The sequence below is a fragment of the Carassius carassius genome, chromosome 1 (assembly GCF_963082965.1).
Source record: "Carassius carassius chromosome 1, fCarCar2.1, whole genome shotgun sequence".
NCBI lineage: Eukaryota > Metazoa > Chordata > Actinopteri > Cypriniformes > Cyprinidae > Carassius > Carassius carassius.
This window is the reverse complement of record NC_081755.1, coordinates 24,938,513-24,956,876: the sequence shown is the minus strand read 5'-3', so window position 1 is coordinate 24,956,876 and position 18,364 is coordinate 24,938,513. Positions and strand designations below refer to the sequence as shown.

Genomic DNA, 18,364 nt, shown 5'->3' with positions numbered 1-18,364 from the left:
CATATTCTCCGATGAAGCCCCTTTCCGATTGTTTGGGGCATCTGGAAAAAGGCTTGTCCAGAGAAGAAAAGGTGAGCGCTACCATCAGTCCTGTGTCATGCCAACAGTAAAGCATCCTGGCACCATTCATGTGTGGGGTTGCTTCTCATCCAAGGGAGTGGGCTCACTCACAATTCTGCCCAAAAACACAGCCATGAATAAAGAATGGTACCAAAACACCCTCCAACAGCAACTTCTTCCAACAATCCAACAACAGTTTGGTGAAGAACAATGCATTTTCCAGCACGATGGAGCAGCGTACCATAAGGCAAAAGTGATAACTAAGTGGTTCAGGGGCCAGAATGTGGAAATTTTGGGTCCATGGCCTGGAAACTCCCCAGATCTTAATCCCATTGAGAACTTGTGGTCAATCCTCAAGAGGCGGGTTGACAAACAAAAACCCACTAATTCTGACAAACTCCAAGAAGCGATTATGAAAGAATGGGTTGCTATCAGTAAGGATTTGGCCCAGAAGTTGATTGAGAGCATGCCCAGTCGAATTGCAGAGGTCCTAAAAAAGAAGGGCCAACACTGCAAATATTGACTCTTTGCATAAATGTCATGTAATTGTCGATAAAAGCCTTTGAAGCATATGAAGTGCTTGTAATTATATTTCAGTACATCACAGAAACAACTGAAACAAAGATCTAAAAGCAGTTTGACAGCAAACTTTTTGAAAACTAATGTTTATGTAATTCTCAAAACTTTTGGCCATGACTGTAGAAGCTATTTCCTTAGCATATGAATGCAGAGGTTCCCAACCTCCCGAGGGCTTAAGGGCCCACTCCACTAGGGGCATGGCGACATCATGGGCCTTACTTAGGGGCGTTTCGGTCCAGGAGATCTGTGCTGCAGCAAGCTGGGCCACACCACACACTTTTGTGCGATTTTATAGACTGAATGTGTCTGAGCCATCCTTAGCTCATACAGTGTTAGGAGCCAGCACGTCAAGTCCCATATGATTGGTATAGCGTACGTTGCAATCCGGGAGTGGTCTATATCTCCCATAGTGAAACACCGAGCGAAGTTAGAAAAAGAACGATGGGTTACTTAACGTAATCCCGGGTTCTTTGATAACAGAGTGAGGTGTTTCACCAACACTTCCCTCCTTGCATAGGAATGGGAAGAAATCTCTCTTAATGACTTCGTAGGGGTCGACCTGAGTAATATAGGTGGGGGCGGAGCCTGATCTCAGGTCGACCTGTCTGTCAAAGACAGACGTGGTGGCACAGGAGCTTCCGTAGTTGGTCACGCCCAAAGCGATTCCCATAGTGAAACACCTCATTCTGTTATCAAAGAACCCGGGATTACGTTAAGTAACCCATCGTTTCTGTCAGCGTAGGTTGTCATGTTCCACATTTACACCACCAGTCCGTGTTCGTTCTGATTCTCTCTTCGTCTTACAGCTTCCAAAGTTTGTAACTCCTCGTCTGTCTATTCTGGCTCAAAACTATATGGTTCTGGATCTTGGTTTGATACACAGTAAAATTCCTCTGAGTCTGACAATTCCTCAAAGTCAGCCATGATCACGAGTCACGTCTAGCTAGTTAGTCACATTTGTTTTGTTTACGGAACTATCAACAGGGCGTCTCTTGTGTTGCGCTAATCACTCCGCCCAAGTAGCCACTCCGCCCAAGTAACGTTAGCTGTGCTCCTACGCCTAGTGAGAATATAGTTCCCCAGTATTTATACGATTAAAAATGGTCTCTGTCTCATATAGCCTTGTTATTTGTACACGCTGTGACTATACAGATCACATCATGTAAATAGGAAAATGTTTGCATTATTTTGTCACTTATTGGGATAACTATGCTACCAGTATCCATTTACATCCGGTCTTTGTGCTAAGCTAGGCTAGCGGTGGGTGCGTCAAATAACACTTACAGAACGCACAGAAATGAAAAAGGTATGTATGGACTTATCTAACTCTGGGGGATACTGTGAATAAGTTAAAGTCCCAAAAAGTCGGAGTGTTCCTTTAAGACTCCCTTATATTCAAATGAATTATTTTGTATTTTGATGGTAGTGTTTTGCACATGTAAATATAATTTTCCGTGCAAATTTTTATTTTACTGTGATGTATGTGTGTGTTTTATTTTTAAAGTTACCTTCCATTTAAAGCATATTTGCAACCCACTAATAGCAGAATTAATTCTACTTACTGTGTAGGCTAGGCTGATAATACAGTTTAGTGATGACAGATCCATTACAGGTTACATTCAACCAGAATGTGTTAAGATAAAAGAAGAGCTGTGTTAAAGAAAGGGGAATGTAAGAAGAGAATGTGTGTTAATCAACTCAACAGGTGAACAGAAACTGAACAGAATAATCTCATCCATTTCTACTTACAGGTTTTTGAAAGCTTAAAGAACAACTTCTCTTAGCATGCGATTGATTGCTCAGTGCCACCAGTTCACACGATCTACAAACACATCTACAAACACATATAAATGCAATTCAGATTTGAAAAGGTTTATTTATCAGTGTTAAAACTGTCCGTCCTGAAACTTCAAACTTCAAAACCTCAAACCTTTTTAAGTCACATTTCCCCGCAAGCACACATCGCGGGTCAGAGAAAGCTGTAGCGTTCCACCACACACAAGAAATGTTGGTCACATAGTCACTCACACAGGTCAGACCTGCTGTTTATGGTTGAACCAAAAGACAAGCACAATTAGAGATCAGAAGACATATATAGTTGTTTTTCAATATTTATAGTGGTACGAAATGGGCAAACAACAAAGTTCCCTACAAAACAGATGGACATAAACACACTTAACTAATATTAATTGGCTCTCAGAACATTCTGGGAACATTGTTTTATGGTTGTACATATATAATATCTAAACATGAAGCTTATATTAATGTTAGGGGGACATTCTGTGTTTGCTCCAGTAGTTACCAGTTTGTGTGTTCCTGCACTGGCTGGTCCCATAAAATATGAAGAAGATAAAGAGAGAGGTATACCAGTAACCCTTCATCACTCCTTGGATCTTTAAACACAAATGCAAAACATAATTCTTAAAAATAATAAAAATAAAAATAAAGGAATTTTTTACCCATGTTCTAAACAATAAAAGTGAATGGAGAGATCTGTCAAGCTCAGAAATGACAAAAAAGCTACAAAAATGTGTCCATGTGTGCTATATAAGCATATTGAATCTATATAATATATTTTTTTTTTGTATGCAGAGAACAAAAGATTTCATCATTGTACATACGTGATTAGCTTGGACATTCTGCAGAAAATAAAACCGTACAGGTCCAGAACGACATGAGGATAAGGAAATGAGGACAATTTAAATTTTGGGGTGACTGAACACTTAAAAACATACCTTATAGGTAACAACACTCATGTATGTCATTGAAAGGCCTGATGCACACTCCATAAGTGCAGTAGATGGTAAGCATATTAACTTTAAATCTGGCTTCTAAAAATCTCTTAGGCTACGTTTGTTCTCACTGTCAGATTTTGGGATTGAGAACCGAATTTAATTTACAGAAGTGAGTCTCAAAATGTCTCAATCACACAGAAACCAAAGTCCCCTTCAAGAAAAGTCTGTTCACTCGGCGCCCACAGGCTACTGTATTTGCGACACCTCTGGGCAGCTCAAACAAGACCAAGTCCTGTCTAAATGAATGGGAACAGTGTTGCCAGATTGGATGGACGATTTCCAGCCCAAAAGTTTACAAAAACCTTCCCAAATTTTAACTGTCGAAATAATGTGATGGAATATATTACTGAAGATAGATAATGGCCATTTTTAACTCCTTAAAACTAAATAATGATGACAAAATAATATAAATATGATGTTAAATAAATTTCCCAGTAACGGCTCAAATCGGGGCAAAGCCTTTAAAGAGAATTAGGCTACCGAACATGAATAAAATATTCAAGCTTATGGACATCAAGAAATTAACCGATACCCTCAAGAAACATGTATAATTTTTAATGTCAGTCAGAATACTCCATTTTAAATGCAAAAAGTGCCCAATATAAGTGATAGGAAAAAGCAATGTAAGTAGCAGGTATTTCACACTCGTTCATGCATGCACTGTGTCATTCATACTGAATTATAATCCAACAATAATAATAATAATAATAATAATAAAGCAATGTGCTTACCTTCATGTCGCTCTATAATTTTACACAGAACTAGATGAAGTCTCTGGTTAAGTTCATATTAGAAAATAATACAGAACTTTGCATAGTCAAAACTAGTCAAGTATAGCAGTTTTCAAGGATGTATCAGTCTGAACAATTTAAAAGATCAAAGATAGGATCGTATAAACCAAGATATGTAATTTCGGTTTTGATTAATTAATTCAAATGTGCTCTGATTTCGGAGTTGCAGTGAACAATTATTCAAGTTTTGAGAGTTGAGTCACTCTCCCACACTTTAACTTTATTTAGGCATTGTGATTAGGCTACTTGAATATACAGTCATTCAAAATCAGATATCTTATAACTTATCATGCTAAAAAACTTGTCACTCATGAATAACGTCTGTCTGTTGAGCCCTCGGCTTGTGATAAGTGCGGCTGTCGATGTTTACATCAGCACCAGTGCCTCTGCAGTGTGTGTGTGTGTGTGTGTGTGTAGTAATGTGATGACTGATTTAATGCAGTATATGCACACTTGGGCTTGTTTGTTAAACAAATAACCTATACAGTTTATATGTTTAAAACCCGCCAAACTGACCCCAAACCAGTCGAAATGTTGTCCACCCGCCCAAGCCAATTTTTACCTGAACAATCAAATTCAAAACTGCATGATCTGGCAACACCAAATGGGGGAATCCTGAAATCTTTAGAGTTTAAAAAGCTGAATTTTCAGTCTAGATGAGCCAATCCACGTGTGCAGTTATATCACACTTAAAGGGGTCATATGATGCCATTTAAATTTTTCCTTTCTCTTTGGTGTGTTACAAGCTCTTGATGCATAAAGAAGATCTGTAAAGTTGCAAAGACTAAAGTCTCAAATCCAAAGAGATATTCTTTTATCAAAGTTAAGACTCTGCCACGCCCCCCCAAAAAATGGCTCGTTTAAACGCGCAAAGAAAGAAGGCATGGTTTCAGTAACCGCAGTTATTGTTGAAGCAGCCATGTCAGGGAGATGCTGTGTGTATCTAGGTGTATATATATATATATATATATATATATATATATATATATATATATATATATATATATGTATATATATATATATATATATAGTATACATTCTATGACCTATCCTGCAGTCATCATGGTAAGATTAGGTTCCTTCAATCTGAAAAAACAAGAATTGAAAGCAACATTGAGGAATCAATTCCAGGAATTGGAATCGGACTTGGTTCCAAAAATTTCGGAACTGAACCCTAAGCGCATGCGCAATGGCTGGTCTAGCCCATAGACAGTAAAAGAAATGGACACAGTGACCCCATTGGATTCAACTGAGATAAGTGAAGTCAATTAGAAGCACGCACTTCCTGGGGGTCGAGCGTACTTCACAGACTCAAACTGAGCTTGATGATGTAAATGTCACGTGAGCAACCTGTCTGAATATTGTAAGTCTTCTAATCGCTGTGCCAAGAGAAATCTGAATCACCCAGCGAATCTTGCAGAGAAGGCGAGCGTGAACAGGAGAAAATTTTGGTAAGTATTCTGATTAATTATCTCCCTTGACTTTATACCTCCACGTCCCCCCGATAGCCTCATAGACAGTAAAAGATTGCCTGCGAGCTTCTCCTCCTGTCCATAAGGTAATTTCTCTACTGTGCGACAGAGAGTCGCTGGTTATGACGCAACCGTTAGCCTATATTTTACAAAAACTGCTTCTATGGGACCATAATGTAAGATACAAGATAATGGAGCCTTTTATACATTTTCGTGTTTCTTTAGAAATAATGAATGGACAAATGGAGTCTTTAAACGACTCAGGTGTAAAGTTATTCGCTGTCAAAGTGACGCCAAAATGAATGGGAGTCATTGGAATGCTAACAGCAGGTTGGGGTCCGCTAGCCAGGGCGGCGCCCAGGGGTGCTTCAATAAAATATGAAACCCTGCCCCCCTAGTCTAGCCTCAGGTTTCTTCTTCGACTTCTTCTTTTGGAGTTTTTGGCGGTTGACAAACAAACTATAGGTGCATAACCGCCACCTAATGGGCAGGAAGAACTAAACCAATAAAATAATAATAATAATAAAGAAAACTTCTAAATCCTGTTAAACAGATATGTCATTAAATAATAATCTATTTTAAAATGATTCAAACAATTATTAGGTGTAATATTTTCATTTAATTCTTCAGCCTCAGGTTTTAATGGGAACCAGAGCTTTTATGGGCCACTGCAGTGACACCAAGACTTTACCAATCAGCGATTGGCCTTTTCATTTAGAAGATGGGACTATTTCGCCAATTTGCACGTTGGAGTTTCTCCCATTCATAAGTATAGGAGTGAACTGTCTTTGTATAATCTTTGCAGCAGCTTATAGTAGCGTCTCGAATGCTCGAATGAACGTGTCTCGAATGAACGTGCAATGGGAGTCAAAGTGATCAAAGTAATATAAAAAAGATGGCGACATCCATAAAACTTAAAGCCTTATCACTTTCTGACAAGACAAGAGTCCAACAACAACAACAGTCCAATCGAGCTGCGAGTTCATCCATCAAGTCTTCATTAAACGACAGCAGCTTTTGTATTCGGGTAGAGAGAGAGCATTTAAATCATGCGCAGAACACAAAACGGACAGGAGCAGCTCTAGTGGAGAAAAAAACTGACCGAATTTCAGAGAACTTTCAGATGACACACAGTTAATTTCCCTATTACTGTAAGTTACTGATCTTTACCACACATGAAAACACATGGTAGATGCACGTTTTCGAAGCAAAACACCTCTCTCCCACACTATTATGATACGGACAACTAGTTGTCCAGTCCTGTTCTGTTCAAACAGTGCCTGTGTTTCGAAAATGCGGTTGTGAATCCTGAAACTTCACGGGTGTGAGTTCGGTGACAGAATGCGGTTGTCACACCTGTAAATAACCATACTGTGTGTGAACAGAACTGTATTAAGGGCTCAAATACAGTACTGACAACCGTATTCTGCAGCTGTGTGAACGCGGCCTTACATTCTTAAAAGATCTTTGGCATTCATTCTTCTGTGAAGAACCATGGAACCTTCTTACAGCACAAAAGATTCTTTACAGTGAAAAGGTACTTTTGATGACTAAATTGCTCTTTTAAGAACTGTTCAGTGAGAGAATCTTTAGGTAATCAAATGGTACTTCTATGGCATCACTCACTGTGAAAATCCCCTTTTCGAAAGCTTTATTTACAAGAGCGTATGAGGTTAACACTTGGTTTCAATGCAGCACAACAGTGATTGTCTTAACTGTTGTCTTAATATCAATTTGTATGATCATATATAGTACGGTAATCAGATGATCTGTTAATAACTCAGTAGCGAAGTGCTCTGAGGTCATAAGCTGTTGCTATGGAGATATGACTAAGAGCGCGACCGCAGATGTAGCTGGTTTTTACCTGTGGCTGAAAGTGACACATATATAAATGCACAAAATAGACCATATTGCTACTGGGAAGAAGGACTAAGTTAGTCGCACTGAACTGGGATGGTAAAACAATCCAATCTATGCAATGAAAAATAATATTTCATCCATTTAGTATAGCACATGGTTTTATGCCTATGTCATCTAACGCTTGAAATGCTTCAGCTCTGATTGGCTGCCAGAAGCCTAGTTGTCGTTATTGTCATAGTTTTCGTCCTTGGTGTGAACAAGCCTTGCACTGAAGTTTAAAGGGATAATTCACCCAAAAATGAAAATTCTATCCTCATTTTCTCACCGTCATTTTGTTCCAACCCTGTTTGAGTTTCTTTTTCTAATGAACACAAAAGAGGATATTTTGAAGAATGCTGGTAACCAAACAGCTGATGGTAGCCATTTACTTCCAAAGTCTGGAAAAAAATGAGACTAAATGTTCATTTTGGGATGATTTGTTCCTTTAATGATAGTTAATTAAAGGAACTCATATGGAAGCCTATTCCGCAGGTAATCCTGGCAGTTCTGGGTTTATATTTCACAATTCAGACTTTGTTTCTCGCAACTCTGAATTCAGACTTTTTTTTGCCTCACAACTCACAATTCTGACTCCTGAGTTTACATCTCACTTTTTTTTTTATCTCAGAATTCAGATTTTTCTTCACAATATTGTGATTTTATATCTCACAATTCTATCAGAATTTTTCACAAAACTGCAAAAAAATAAAATAAAAATAAAACACTAATTGTGAGTTATAAATTCCTAATTGTGAGAGAAAAAAAGTCAGAATTGAGAGATAAAACTTCGCAATTACATTTTAAATTATTAATATTTTTAAGGCTTAAACAGACTTTCATAATCTAAAACTGTTCCAAACCTGTACAATTATTATTGTTTTTTCTTTTAAAGATTTTTGGCATTTTTGCTTTATTGTGATTACAGTTATTAGTCAGGAAGGCAAGTAGGAGAGAGAAGGATCGGGAAAGGTCTGCAAGCCGGGACTCAGTATGGCGCTGTATGTCGGCGCACTGCCTATGAGGAAGAAGATGTTTTGAACAATGTCTAGAATGACAAAAAGTGGAAAAATATTTAGAACGACATAAGGGTGAGTAAATTTGAACAGAATTTCATTTTAGGGATATATGTTCCTTCAAGTGATTCTTAATGTTTGTACATAATCGTTGACTGGTTTATGTTGTATTTTTGCATAAAAATGCAGTCAGCCAGTCAGCCAGAGGAGCTTTAATTTTTAAAATTCAGACTTTCACTTTTAAATGGCATCGCTGTGGCTTTTTTACCTGACAGGATGTTGCCCAAAGAAAACGGTGAGCTGCAGAGCATGCATATTTAAATTCCATTGCAAAATTCTTGTCATGAACTTTGAGCTTTAGATGTGCGTATATGACGCAAGCTACCTTTGGCTCTTTTGCTGAGTGGGCCATTGTCAGCAGCGCACCCCTCTTTGTGAGTGGGTGGTCAACCCGTATACAGTCAATTTCCACCAACACTACAAAATGACACCTACAGACAACGACAGAAACCCTCAGCTGTAACCGTAAGGCGACTTCTTGTAAAAAGGCGTAGATGTATTTCAACGGCAAAAGGGATGAGAGATATCAAACAGTGACAGGGCACTCTACAGCAAACACTGGCAGTGTGGTTTTACTTTAACACTTTTAAAGTGAGTGATGAGTAATTTGAATATGGTTTATTTGACACACAAGTTTGAACCTCAACTCCTAATCTGAGTGATCGCTGCAAACATATGGTTCACACTCTCGGTTTCACATAACGCTTCAGCATGTCCTAGCTTTTGAGTTATTCTTAAGAGCACCTGAAGATATCAAAGCATAATGAGTATTTACCACTCATTTATTTACTAATGACTGATGACTATTAATCAACCTCTACAGTGACCCGAAAGTATCTAGAAGTCACTCTTTAAAATGTAGGTTGTTGGATTAGACAACAAAATATCAAGCTAAAAGTGGCATTTATGAATAAATTGTGCTAGAATATTTCTCAGAACTACCTTTCTACTCACTTCATGAGTCATTTTCTGATTATTTTTAAGCAGCAGGGTGATTTCTTTGCAGATGGAAGTCTGTTCTCATCATGTTCCACAATGAGTTAGAACTACAAAATGTCATGACACAATGAGTACATCTATTGATTTATCATTTAAAACTCTAACAAATTCCTTTTTGTGAAATGTTTGAAAAAATGCTGCTTAGTTTGACGTGCAATGCATGCAATGACATTAATTTTTTTATAGCAGCTTAAGTGTTCAAACACATTTTAGATTCAGTACATGGCATTACGTAATGGCATTACATTTTTTTACGTCTTATCAAACACAATACATCATTGCTCAGCCCAGCAGTTATTTAATATTGTAAGTATAAGACTTACCCCTCACTTTCAGCTGTCTGTTAAACAGCTGTCTGCGCAGGCACCATGGATGCTGAGGTCTGTCTCTCTGTCTACCTGACCCCCAACCCTTCATCCTCCTCCCTTTACCGCTCTCGCTCTCGGTGCCCCTCCCCTTCTACCTCCATCTGACAGAAGGATCTCTTTCTCTATCACTCTACTCCTTCCTTTCTGTTAATCATCCGACCTCTCTCTCTCTCTCTCTCTCTCTCTCTCTCTCTCTCAACAATTGCATTTTCTTTCTCTCTTCTCATTATATAACCACAGAGTATGCTGTCAAGTTTACAAAGCATAAAACATTAAATAAAAAAATAAAAACAAAGGACCCGAAGAGAAATATGTTGGGCTCAAAATGTTGATCCTAGTGTTATTCTTCTTTATTATTAATTATGCATGTTTTATTGTTCAGTCTTTGTGTAGGCATAGTTTTGTGACAGTCTGAAATGTGATTTTAGAGTAAGCATAGATTGTTACAAGGTGTTGGGAAGGCCTGGAAAGACTGAATTTCTTGGATTCTGATAAGAGTAAATATTAACCACCTGGGCTCCAAACTGGGCTCAACACGGTGCCTAAGCAGAGCTCAGAGCACAAAGGTTTGATGAGGACCACATCCTGTTTCATACAAGCTTTTTTTACCCACAGGCTACATACACACACACACATATACACATAAACATGCACATAAACAAACACATGCATGCATGCATGCATGCAAGAATTCACATGCAATGAAAAAGGGCTCTGCTGAAGTGTAAGGATATCCAAAATTTTATAGAAAAAAATGAGCTGAGGGACAAACAGCTGCGTTTATAATGCATACAATATTTATTGAGAAACTTAGCAACACTACATGTGTGCATAAGCAAATTTGCTAACGGATGCGCCAAATTTGTCCAGTATTAAAATACCACAAGTCAATGATGTTAGCACATATCAAACATGGTCTAAAGTGGATTCAAGTGGTTCCCACACTATACGTAAGATTTTGGGGATCTTCACCAAAATAAATCAATAAAATAAAATAAAATAAAATAAAAATCTTATGATTTTAGCCAAAATAGGAGTCTCTAATCCAGAATAACACTACCTCCAGAGAAATCAACTGTTGTCCTCTCACCTTAAAATGCACCAAAATATTTGTGTAGAACTGTTTTGACTCATAAACAGAGCTTGATCTGATCATATTGCTGTCCTGATTCAGATGACAAGACTTTTTCACTGAAGAAAACAGTATTATGGATGGAAGATTTGTATTTTAGCCAGAAGCAACAGTTTTAAGGTAAAACATCTTGATGTATTTGTTTATCACAAACACAGTTTTCCCTTCACTGGAGTGATTACATGCAGATTATTGTGATGTTTTGATCAGCTGTTTGGACTCATTCTGACGGCACCCATTCACTGCAGAGGATCCACTGGTGAACAAGTGATGTAATGCTAAATTTCTCCAGATCTGGTCACCGACATCTTAGCTGACCTGAGAGCGAGTACATTTTCAGTTTTAGGAAACTATTTCTTTAAGTTGCAGGTGATCTCTTCAGATTTAGCTCCAATAGAAGTTATGTGATGGCATCCTAATCCACATAAGGTCATCATTTATATTTTTGCATAATGAAAGAAAAAAGCAGAATGAACACTAATTGATTGCCCAACAATTCAGTCTCACTTACATGCCCACAGCTACATGCACAGCCTCAGGGTTTATTTTTGTCAACAGTTTGCTATTTTACAGTTAACAGTCCTGTACTATGATGCAAGATGGTTCAGGTGAGAACAGAGTTTAAAAAACTCAAATGTACTAAGAACAATCAGTATTTGATGCTGTATCAGAACAGGAACTCAAAGTGTGAGGTGGGCCGATGAGACGCTTATCTGGTAAAGGTCAGTTTTCTCTGCGAAGGGAAGGGGGAGGGATTGACACTCAAGCAAAACAAGAAAACAGCTCGAATTGCAAAACCGCATAGACAGGGTGTTTGAGGGGTCTTAGATAGGTGTTAAGTGTGTGCATTTGTGTGCATATGTGTGGGTAGTAACTGCAACCTACACTCAAAGCACTTTGTAACTTGACCAGCAACACCCAAAATAAACCAAATCATGCTTTTTACAGCTACTTCCAAAAGCGTCATCACATTACCATTAGAGTGACATTTTATGTATCACTTTTAAACTAGGCTATATATATATATATATATATATATATATAAAATATAATATATATATCTTTGGTTAACACAACAGTTCCCATAAAGTAGCAAAGAAAAATATATTCATACTAACAGATTGGTTATAGATATTTTTACTAGATTTCGCAAAGTATATGTTAATCCAGTATGAACTGACATTAACTTATAAGTGCTTTAATAATTAGTTTATTGTTAGTTCATGATATCTAAAGCATTAGCTCATTTTAAATATACTCATCCAAGCTATGTAAAGCATCACCATCTGAATAAGAGTTTATAATTTTGCTAATTATTACATGAATAACAACACCTTTTCTCTTTATATTCTGCATTTCACTTCTGCTATAGCTTATGCACTAATCTAAACTAATACAACAAATATTGCTGGCTTTTATGACAAACTGCTTGTGATTATAGTCCTCATCTGGATGACACTTTGGATAAAAAAAAATCAAGAATTAAAATGAAGAAATACTCCATGCACAATACTTTCAAAACAACAGAAAAAAAACTTACTTCGACAGCATCTGTGACATCCTGTCCATTACCACAGAAACTCATGTTGTTCTAAATTATACAAAAAAACATGTACAGAAATGCACAGAATGAAAATCGCCTGTTACAAGTGTAAAAATATTCAAATATTTTTTGTTGGTTGTTAATAACTGTTCAAATCTTTCACAGATTATTTCCTGAAAACAGTATTATATTTAACCTGCAATATTCCTGTAAAAAATCTAAATAATAAAAATCTATAAAATAAAACAACAAAACTGAAAGAGTTTGATTTTGTGTCTCACCTTTCTTTCCCCAGCAGAGCAATTATTTCAGAATGGCAGATACTTATTTTAAAATACATATTACATGATTTTAATCAATACTTCAGCAATATATAATGTGATATGTTTAAATGATCAATAATGAATATTTTTGGCCAAAAAGTCAATTGCACAATAAAATGTGACTTAGATTTCATTAAGTTCTAATTATTATTGTTGCCTATTTAAAGACTTCAAATAAACCCTTAAACTTAATAGTCCATAATATGGATTGGATTATGCCTAGTTCTGTTCATAATTTGTGATACATACCGTTTAGATTGTGAACTTAAAGTCCTAAGATGTATTAGAAAAAACAGGCTTAAAATATTAAAAGAATAAATAGAATAAAGAAATAGAAAAAAATAATATTTTTTGGTTTGAGGAAAAAACCCAGTGTTGAGTATTATAATAAAACAACAACTGTATGATTAAAAAGTTGATGTGCTGTTCATTTCCTCTACACTGGAGGTGTAACGCAGTTGTCTGTTTGCAGGAAGACAGAAAATAGAGGAAAATATGATGCAATGGAGCATAGATTTTACATAATATATACATAATCACCCCGATTTGCTAAAATTAACTGAATTCTTAACAAGAATCAGTGCGAATGACAGTTGTCATCATTGTGAAACATTTTAGCAACCACTTGTCATACAAAGAACCTAAAATTTTCACCCTATACTATTTGTGCTCATCATGTGATGTGCCGCAAACACGTGAATCAGTCCTGGATTCTGAGTTGTACAAACCACAGAAACAGCGGTATAAACAACCTGTGGTTCAACAACTATTGAGATAGAAAAACAGAGTCTGTGGTGATATCGTTTTTTTTTTTTTTTTCAAATCTGATCCGATACGAGTTGTGGTGTTTGCTGAAAGATAAACAGATAAAAAAAATAGGGGGACGGGGAAAGTGAGCATGTAGATATTGCACAAACAGAAATCTCTACACACCAAACATTTTCTTTTCCTTTATGCATCTATACATTTTTAGCATCAAAAATAATTTTTTATGTAAATGTTTATTTTGTTTTTACCACCTGATATCATCTCTTAACCATGGTACTACCACAGCTTTTTTTTTTGTATTGGATCGCACTATATTATTATGTTTTTATGCTGAGTGGGTGTTAAAACATACTTGAAAAAGTGTTGTTTTAATTATACATAATGCCTCCAATTTGACACCGGATTTTCAGGAAGCTCTACATGAAAAGATCAAGCCATCACAACCGGAGAGGAAAAAAAAACAGGTTTCAGTGGTTTTTAAGATCAAACCACGCAAGTGAGGCTGTCAGTTTTACGTTACATTCATACCACATCTTACAGCAAAAAAAAAGACATCAGTCGCAGAACCTTTCCCCACAACACCTCGCCAAATGTCTTTAATGTTGTCTATATCTGACATATTTCATCTGTTTTTATCCAAAAGTGCTTCAGCTGACATATAATCCATTTCAACAGCTGTAATGATACATTTGGCAGACTCTTTCATCCAAAGTGAACAACATTGCTTTGAAGGTGCATGTTATCAGTTCATGCATTCCCTGGGAACTGAACCCATGATCTTGGCATTGCTATCGCACCATGCTCTAAGGCAGGGGTATTCAGTAAAATTTTCCTGAGTCTCCCAGGCCCAGTCTCTATATTTTCTTTTCAGCAGATATCCAGACAGTATTTTTTGGTATACAGTAGTTATAAATTTCCATCTGGTTAGCAGTAGTACTTTGCAAAATAAAATAAAAAACTACAGAAACTATATATATATATATATATATATATATATATATATATATATATATATATATATATACAGTCATGTGAAAAAATTAGGACACCCCATTATATTTTGTGTTCTTTATTAAGAAATATTTACATTTCTACCAGAAAGACTCGGAGAAGATATTGTAACAATTCATCCATTTATTTATGACCCAGCAAGCTATATATATATATGGTAGTATTTGGCATAGGCCCCATCCGTAAATAGCAGTCCGAGGGTTACGGATTCAGTATTTCCTGCCTGAAGATGAAGGCAGGGGCACAGCCGACCCCCGTGAGGTTTTAGGAGGGACCATCCTGGTGGTGGTGGGGTGGTTGGAGGGGAAGAACATCCTGCAGTGGTAAGGAAGATGGAGAGAAGAGGCTTTGTTATTGGTGAGGGAGGAAACCATCTTGGTGGTGGAGGGGTGGGTGGTGGTGAGTGAAGCGTTCAGCATCTGCAAACTCAGACAAGTGTAAGCACAGGTTCTTTATACTTCTATTATTAGAACGTGATTGGACAATTGAGAAGGTAATAGGTGACGCTAACAATTGAGTCTTCCTGGCAGAACTTATGCTAAAGCTTTCATTTCTACCAGAAAGACTCGGAGAAGATATTGTAACAATTCATCCATTTATTTATGACCCAGCAAGCTTTATATATATATATGGTAGTATTTGGCGTAGGCCCCATCCGTAAATAGCAGTCCGAGGGTACGGATTCAGTATTTCCTGCCTGAACGACCAGACACAGGAACAGTTTCTTCCCTCAGGCAATCCATCTTATGAACAGCTGATACACACTGAACACACTACACTTTATATTTATATACACATACACTTAATTTATCTAACACACATACTTAGTATACACTTAAATTTTGCACATAATATACATGTACATACATAACTGCATTTTTGTAATATACCTGCCTACAATTGTCAATTTGTATATTGTCATTCCTTATCTACTTATTTGTATTTTTTGTATTTTTATATTCTTTTATTATGTGTTTTATGTTCTGTCGCTGTCATTCTGTTGTACTACGGAGCTTCTGTCACGAAAACAAATTCCTCGTATGTGTAAACATACCTGGCAATAAAGCTCATTCTGATTCTGATTCTGATTCTGAAGATGAAGGCAGGGGCACAGCCGACCCCCAAAAACTAGTGGAAGAATAAATCCATTGGAATGGAGCCTATCCCCAGAAATGGAAAATTAGGCCGTCTATCTTGACGTACCTAAAATAGAAAGAAGAAATAAATAGTTAGCAAACACCATGATAGACGTGAAAACTCTTCAATACTCGTGAGTTGACAGTTTATAATAGGGTTCCATTTATCTTGTCGAAATTAATTAATTAATTAATTATTTTTATATAACATGTGACAAGCCACGCTGAGCCGCACATGACTAGGCCACGCTGAGCCACACATGACTAGGCCACGCTGAGCCACACATAGACGAGGCCACGCTGAGCCACACATGACTAGGCCACGCTGAGCCACACATAGACAAGGCCACGCTGAGCCACGCTGAGCCACACGTAGACGAGGCCGCGCTGAGCCACACGTAGACGAGGCCGCGCTGAGCCACACGTAGACGAGGCCGCGCTGAGCCACACGTAGATGAGGCCGCTTTGAGCCACACAGAGACGAGGCCGCGCTGAGCCACACATGACTAGGCCGCGCTGAGCCACACATGACGAGGCCCCGCTGAGCCACACATAGACGAGGCCACGCTGAGCCACACATGACTAGGCCGCGCTGAGCCACACATTATTATTTTGGATATTGTTATGGAAACACCAGAACCAGAAGAGTCATTTTTAGAGTGTTTAAGAAAAAGTGTAAAGAAGTTAGGCGAGAAATGTAAGTCGGAGATAGAAAGACCGCGGACAGGATCAAAACGTTTAGATGCTGAAGTGAATTCGCCTGGGCGCATAAATCCATAGAAAGCAGTTAAGAACACTGCTTCTAGCAGAATATTAGAGTATGTGGAAAAAAGGCCATTGTGTAGGGAAAGGATTAATCTTTGCAATAGAGGCAGAGAGAAAGGCAACCTTTTGTCGGGGGAATTCGTAGAGGATTTAGCGAAGCCTTTGAGCAGTAATCGAATGGAAGAATCAGTGAAGAGACTTGGAAAATCAGGAATAAAATATTTAGCATAAAATTTAATTCCAGCGAGCTATCTGTGAATTGAGGAGATTTTTAAACTGCGATTTTTGAAATTAAAAACAAGGAATGAGCAAACAGTGGTAACCAGAATAGGAAATAAAGGAATCTGAAAGGAATAGCAAAACATTAGAAAAGAAGACCAAGCGGAAGTGTAAGCTTTGAAAGTTGAAGGAGCAACTCCTTTAGACATGTAATGTCTAGCTGATCTTTGCAAATCGTCTAATTTAACATAGATGCTGATAGGGGAGGGCAGGGTTTTGGTTCTGTATTGGCTGAAGGGCAAAGCCGTCTGAACGTCTGAAAACGAAAGCGGAAGAGCGCATCAGCAATAACGTTGCAGTGCCCTGGTATATAAGCAGCTTTAATAATAAAATTGAAAGTGACTGATTGCCAGATTAAACGTCTCAAAAAAGGCATGATCGTTTGGCACGATGACCTGCCTTTATTGATTATGGCAACAGTGGCTTCGTTATCGCAAAACAGCAAAATGCGTTTCCTTGACCACGCTGAACCCCAGATTACGCTGGCAACAACTAGAGGATAAATCTCGTAGAGCGCAGAAGACAAGGAACCTGATTTTTTCTTAGGAAATTCGTTTGGCCACTTCTCTGCGAACCATTGCCCTCGAAAAAACCCACCGAAGCCGATAGATGGGGCGGCATCGGTAGATAGATGTAGGTCTGCGGAGGATTCAAAGGCGTCATTGTAAAAGAAGGAAATACCGTTCCAATCATTAAGCAACTGAGTCCAAAATTTTATATCGGAGAGACATCCATCATCTAACTGGATCGGATTGCTTAATTTTTGGACGGAATGAGCCATAGTTAACAGCCGAAATTGAGGTGAACGAGCAGAGAGAGCATGTCTCGTTTCGTGACGCAGCGTATAGAGAAAAAAGATTCCAGAAACTACCTGATCCTTAGGAGTTTCTCTTGTGGCAGGGAAGCTTGCATTTTAACTGTCTCAAGAGAAATGCCTAAGAATTCTAACGAAGTAGAAGGGCCCAATGTTTTTTCGGCAGCAAGGGGAATGCCGACGTCGCTAAATATTTGTTTAAGAATGCTAAGGATGGAAGATTGTGAAGATGGAAAGTCGACTAGCAGAAAATCGTCTAGTAAATGCAAAACGAAAGGAAGCTTACAGACGTTCAGTAGAATCCAACACAGAGCTTCTGAGAGACTGTTGAAAATATGCGGGCTACTTCTACAACCGAAAGTGAGCCTCACAGCGAAGTAGAATTTTGAATTCCATTTCACTCCAAAATACGGCCAATCAGAGGGGTGAATTGGCATAGTTTTAAAAGCATCGGTAATGTCAGCTTTGGCTAACCAGGCACCATGACCAGCTAATTTGATTAACGGGATGGCGTTATCCACCGTAGCGTAATGAAGAGAAAAAGGTGTTAAGGGAAT

The 18,364-nt window shown here is 37.9% G+C and overlaps 1 protein-coding gene across 4 annotated transcripts in view; it reads right to left on the bottom strand.

Moving 5' to 3' along the window:
* LOC132142697 (interleukin-2 receptor subunit beta-like) overlaps nt 1-18,364 on the bottom strand; it is a 62,275-nt gene that overhangs the window by 9,184 nt on the left and 34,727 nt on the right. For 2 of the 4 annotated variants that reach the window (XM_059552762.1, XM_059552789.1), the window contains exons 1-5: nt 9,992-10,118; nt 2,942-3,032; nt 2,570-2,681; nt 2,389-2,473; nt 2,202-2,289 (exon numbers count right to left, since the gene is read on the bottom strand). In XM_059552762.1, the coding sequence (XP_059408745.1) occupies nt 2,202-2,289; nt 2,389-2,473; nt 2,570-2,681; nt 2,942-3,020 (364 nt within the window). In that variant the 5' untranslated portion in view covers nt 3,021-3,032; nt 9,992-10,118. Of the gene's footprint in view, nt 1-2,201; nt 2,290-2,388; nt 2,474-2,569; nt 2,682-2,941; nt 3,033-8,519; nt 8,642-9,991; nt 10,119-18,364 lie in introns of those variants that run through there. The other 2 variants (XM_059552771.1, XM_059552780.1) reach the window with 2 other exon arrangements.